The 5,604-nt window shown below is 36.3% G+C and overlaps 1 protein-coding gene across 1 annotated transcript in view; it reads left to right on the top strand.

Moving 5' to 3' along the window:
• The first annotated feature begins 2,031 nt into the window (after positions 1–2,031).
• LOC116692378 (protein-glutamine gamma-glutamyltransferase 2) overlaps positions 2,032–5,604 on the top strand; it is a 10,769-nt gene continuing 7,196 nt past the window's right edge. Inside the window, exons 1-5 of the mRNA XM_032520638.1 lie at positions 2,032–2,162; positions 2,918–3,103; positions 3,261–3,494; positions 3,687–3,805; positions 4,072–4,200. Of these exons, the coding sequence (XP_032376529.1) occupies positions 2,153–2,162; positions 2,918–3,103; positions 3,261–3,494; positions 3,687–3,805; positions 4,072–4,200 (678 nt within the window). The 5' untranslated portion in view covers positions 2,032–2,152. The remainder of the gene's footprint in view (positions 2,163–2,917; positions 3,104–3,260; positions 3,495–3,686; positions 3,806–4,071; positions 4,201–5,604) is intronic.

Genomic DNA, 5,604 nt, shown 5'->3' with positions numbered 1-5,604 from the left:
GTGACATATTATACGAATGTCTAATCTGTCGTTTGATGCCTTTTGGAGATTTTTCCAATTTTTGAGCCCCACTGTATGGTGTATGACTACAAGCTTCCAGGCAAAAAACCACTTACTGTTATTAAGGGTCCACTAATTGTTCCATACCGATCAATGTTCCAGCTACACTCTCGTGAAAATGACCATTACAAAATGTATTTTTTCAGATTGTTTTCTTGACAAGTTGTTGATGAAAGGTGACATTTTGTTGTAAGTTCTGTGATTTTTCTTTATTGTATGTGCAAAATGTACAGTATACAAATCATGACAGGATTTTTAAAAACTGAGGTCATAATCTCAACTTCTGTTTATTTTATTTAAAAGCCACTAACTTTTTATGACATGGCAGATCCCTGTTTTTTATTGCTTACTTGTTTTCCTCTAAGCCTTTTTCTTTTGTTAATTTAATTGTTTGCTTATTTAAATGTGGGGTCAGTACGGGGTCAGTACGGTTGTCTTTCCTCTTCTGTTCTTTGTTTAAGATTCATTATAAGATTGGTTTTGTGTGGTTTCTGTCCTCTGAACTCTGACCAGACAGACTGTACGGCATGTGATGATGCTTCACTTCCCTATTCCGCAGACACAATGATTTCTCAGAAGGACATCTAGACACTTATTGCAAAAGGTTTTTATTTCTCTGTGTGAAGGTTGTAGTTTGGTACTGAATTCACCCCTGAAGTTAACATCTGTTTTTTAATTCTTTATTTTGTGTTTCAGTTTCACTACTTATATAAAACGTCCTCCAGTAAATTTCGTAAGCCTTGTGCGGCCTCACTACCCTGTTTACACCAGTGGCTCAATAAGTGTTATACCTAGGTCTACTGTGGTAACCCTTCTCGATCTACTTGGCTTTGCGACCCATGCAAAACTGCCTGCAAAAACCCCACGTTTTGTTTTATCATATAACACCTGCAATTTAGAGCAGCTACTGGGCAAAGCAAATCTCTCTCTCTCTTTTTTTTTCTCTTTGTCTGGGTTGTACGCCAACAGCAAAGCAGTACGGCCCAACTTTACTTTTAATGAAATCAAAGAGAAATGTTCTCCCCTCATCTTAAAATCAAAATCAAAGTCAAAGAGTAGGCTAACCTACTTCTTTGTCCAGCTGCTGCAAATATGAAGAGGGGTAAATGGTATGAAAGAAAAAGGTGGTTACTTAAGTTTCAGACAATGTAATGTACTGTATGTATCATGACCGTTTACAATTTTGTCACGATATTCAAATTGCACCGTTGGGTTGCTTAGGTTTTATTTGCTTGATTACGGATATCCATATTCATGGATATTAATGTTTATTTTTTATTTTCAATTGAATCTAAGCCCTATGGCCTAGTTGGGGATACTGTCTGCAGAGCCGTTTTGTGGTGAATGCTCTGTTCCACTCAGTTACAACGCTAACCGTACACAATATTTTAATTTCCCTCAACACTTAAACACTTAAAATGTAAAAGTGAAAGTCTTTTAATGTGACCTGAGAAAACTGTGTGAGGTATTTGACTGCCTTGCAAAAGAAAAAATTGTTCAGTTGGATATGAATGTTTCACTGTATAATGTGGAATTTTACACAAAATTGAATAGATCTGTTTTTGATTCATTTAAAATTATAACAGTTTGTTTATGTTGAGTCATATTAATTTGCAGATATAGAAAATGGAATAAATAATTTATGACAAAACTTTGGTTGTTGATTTTATTTGTTATGTACAATGAAACAAATATGTTGATATTAGCGACATGTAGATATGTTTGATGTATTATGTTACACGCACAAGATTTGAAAAACCTCGAAATTGTCCATCACTGGTAATTTGCTGACTTGGGCCCATATTAGTAATATGATTGTATTCTGTTTGAGTTTTTAAACTTTTGTTTCCAGCATAAATATTTTACAGTGGCTTTAAAGGCCAGGGTCAAATCAAAGATGAAAGGGGAAGGACTGTTGTAAGTCTAAAAACAGAATTAATGATGCAACACATTTTGGGGCTTCTGCTACAGGTTTCACATTCCACAAATAGGCATGTCACACTGCAGGACCCATTGACAAATAGGTACAGGCTGCAGCTATAAAGTGTCACTTTCCACTCCAAAGCCGAGGGACAAGCACTTCACTGCAGACATGAGTCAAGGTAAGGAGTAAGAAAACCTTTAGTCTCATAAAGATATTCAAATGTTAATACTAGTGTATTATCTACAACTGAAGGTGCAGTTTCTCTCTATACTTGACTGAAGAGTTAAACTTTCTTGAACTAGAATCAGATTGGGTGTCAAGTGTAAAATGTAATGACTGGGAATGACTTTTACACTGTATTTGTTGAAGAATGTCTTGCTAATAAGAACATTTCATTTAATGATTTCTTGAGATGTATCATCTGGAGAAACTATGGAGGTGATCAAATTTAGATAAAGTCATCAAGGTTAATTTTCATAGATTTAGTTGTTGATATGTGTTGAATTTCTAACTGATAACTGAAAAGAAGTCTCCATAAGATAAGATAACATATTATAGATTATATTGTCCCAAAGGAAATTTGTCTTGGACACATACATAAACAATATATGCTAGAAATTCAACACCACATACATACATACACAGTATACAGACACATAATGTACTACTCCACATGGACGCACTCATATTACATGCACCGACTTCTACCAGCCAACAAATTTTGCACCCTGCCTGTGTACAACACATAATAGTCGTCATATTATTGTACATAATTTGTGCAGTAAGGGCAAACAGCTTCATCAACATAAAGTCATGATAAAAAATAAAAATGTGCATAGTTAAGATCAGAGCAGCATTCAGGGGTTAGGCTCTGGCTGGCTAACATCTGAATACTGCTTACATTAATAATACGTGTACATTCTCTACACACAGACTTGGATATTGAGCGCTGTGATCTTGACATTGTGCGCAACAGCAACAGCCATCATACAGAGCTATATGGAAAGGAGCGTTTGATTGTGAGAAGGGGACAGCCCTTCATTATCCTTTTACATCTGAAACCTGGCAGCAACGAGTTAAAACCGAGTGGAAAAAGCTTCACACTCATCGTGGAGACTGGTAAGCTTCTTGTTTCCTTGTGATTACAGTTACATGTTTATGTGCAGTTTGTGTGCGAGAAAGACATATTTGGAGGGAGTTCCATATGTATGCACAAATGATAATGTGTGAATTTGTAATAAAAAATTAGATTTAATCTATGTCTCTGTGTTTTCAGGTCCAGAACCCAGAACAGAATCAGGCACAAAGGTTGCTTTTGGTCTGAGTGACTCCATAGTGGGCAATGAATGGAGCGCATCTGCCACTAATGATTCTTCTGGAAACACAGTGTCTGTATCTATCAGTTCCTCACCCAATGCCCCCATAGGTGTCTATTCTCTGACTCTGGACCAGGGGGGGCAGAAGACCAGTTTAGGGCAGTTCACCCTGCTTTTTAATGCTTGGTGCTCCAGTAAGTTTTTTCTCTCTAAATTGTATATGAGAATTTATTTATGTTCTGTGCTCCACATTATTTGCACAACTAGATGTAAGTTAAACCACCTGTAGCTGTAAAGTACGCATATGTTGTTAGATTTTAAATGGTATATTGAATGCAACCATGCTGGTCTAAATGTGTTGATTCTCTGTCTGTACTGACTCACAGGAGATGCTGTCTACATGTGCAGTGAGATGAAGAGGCAGGAGTATGTTTTAGCACAGTATGGGCAAATCTACAGAGGAACATATAAACGAATCAAAGGGAAACCCTGGAACTTTGGGCAGGTACACATAACTTCAATTGTTCAGTTTAGTAAACTGTACACAAAAAAAAACAAAAACTGTAAAAAAAATGTATAATATGTACTGTAATTGCTTCACTGTGACAAAAAATAGCAATAAACATGACACTATTTTAATATCAAGTTATATTCTTCAATTATATGATTTAATTCCATGAAGTATACTCAGTAATAAAATTATAGCTGAAGCAAATCCTTACATGCTGCCCCACTAATAACCTTTTGTCTCTGCTGTTTGTCTGTCTGTAGTTTGAACCAGGAGTACTGGATATCTGTCTAAAGATCCTGAATAAAAACCCAAAATGTATCTCTGATGCTGACAAGGACTGCTCTAGCAGGAGAAATCCCATCTATGTGACCAGGGTGCTGAGTGCCATGGTAGGTCTGTGTCCAGGCTTAATTAAGCCGTCTAGATGCTATTTTTACCAGCCTGTGAATGCAGGCCCCTCTGTCAGCTCCTTCATATTCTGAGTGTTATAGTATTCTGCAGGAGGAACCAGGGGTGACCCCTCTCTTTTTTGGAAACTTTTTTGTTTCCCCAGGTAAATTTTGGGACTTAAACAAAAACAGGCAGATGGCAAAGAGCAGTGAACTGCATATAAGTAGTGCATGTAACTGCATATAAGTTTATATAAGTAGTGAAACTGAAACACAAAATAAAGAACTAAAAAACAGATTTTAACTTCAGGGATGAATTCAGTACCAAACTCCAACCTTCACACAGAGAAATAAAATCCTTTTGCAATAAGTGTCTAGATGTCCATCTGAGAAATCATTGTGTCTGCGGAATAGGGAAGCGAAGCATCATCACATGCCGTACAGTCTGTCTGGTCAGAGTTCAGAGGACAGAAACCACACAAAACCAATCTTATAATGAATCTTAAACAAAGAACAGAAGAGGAAAGACAACCGTACTGACCCCGTACTGACCCCACATTTAAATAAGCAAACAATTAAATGTGTGTCAACATGTTTTTCCTGCGGCAAGTCAAAATACCTGGATGAAAAATCCTGGGCTTTTTTTACTGGTCCAGTAGTTTTCACTATACAATAAATCAGTACCAGGCTTGTTCCAAGATAAACCATGACAGGATCATGCACTATACTGTATAAAGGTTATATAACATATTAAAGATTCACTCATGGAAAGCTAACATTATATATAATTATAATTATAATTATTAAATTTCTCTCCTTAAATGTAAACACTATTTATAAACACACTTTTATGTCTTGAGAACCCTGTGCTCTTAGTTATTTACTTCTAACACTACTAATTTAAAAATGTTAAGTCTTTCCAGCCCTGTGTCCCGTCCATCTGAATCGATCAGGGAAATTTGTGTTTGTATTTGTAATCTGGCCAGGCTAGATCTCTGTCTAATGCTGATGGATTTTTGGAGAAAATCTATTTTCAAAAGCTGTTTTTTTCCCTATCATGTTGTTGTATTTCTATTCACAAGTTTTGCTTAAATTTGTTTAAGGCCTCTGTGAGCTTGATAACGTTTGTTTATGTAAGATTTATTTGTCCCAAATAAACCAGTGTTGGTGTCAAAATTGTTAATTTAGGATACTTTTCCAATGAAAGACTTGCAAACACTTGTAATGTAAATGAGCTCATCAACAGTGATCAACTTGAACAGAACCTGATTCAAGTCACAGGTCAATGGATACTAAATTGTAAATACTGTATATACCATTATACGTTTAAATTCCCATTGAGTTCAGGCTCTCTATCTCTCTCTCTCTCTCTCTCTCTCTCTCGCTCTCGCTCTCGCTCTCGCT

This window comes from Etheostoma spectabile, chromosome 7 (assembly GCF_008692095.1).
Source record: "Etheostoma spectabile isolate EspeVRDwgs_2016 chromosome 7, UIUC_Espe_1.0, whole genome shotgun sequence".
NCBI lineage: Eukaryota > Metazoa > Chordata > Actinopteri > Perciformes > Percidae > Etheostoma > Etheostoma spectabile.
The sequence above is the reverse complement of the archived record's forward strand: the minus strand, read 5'-3'. Positions and strand labels throughout refer to the sequence as shown.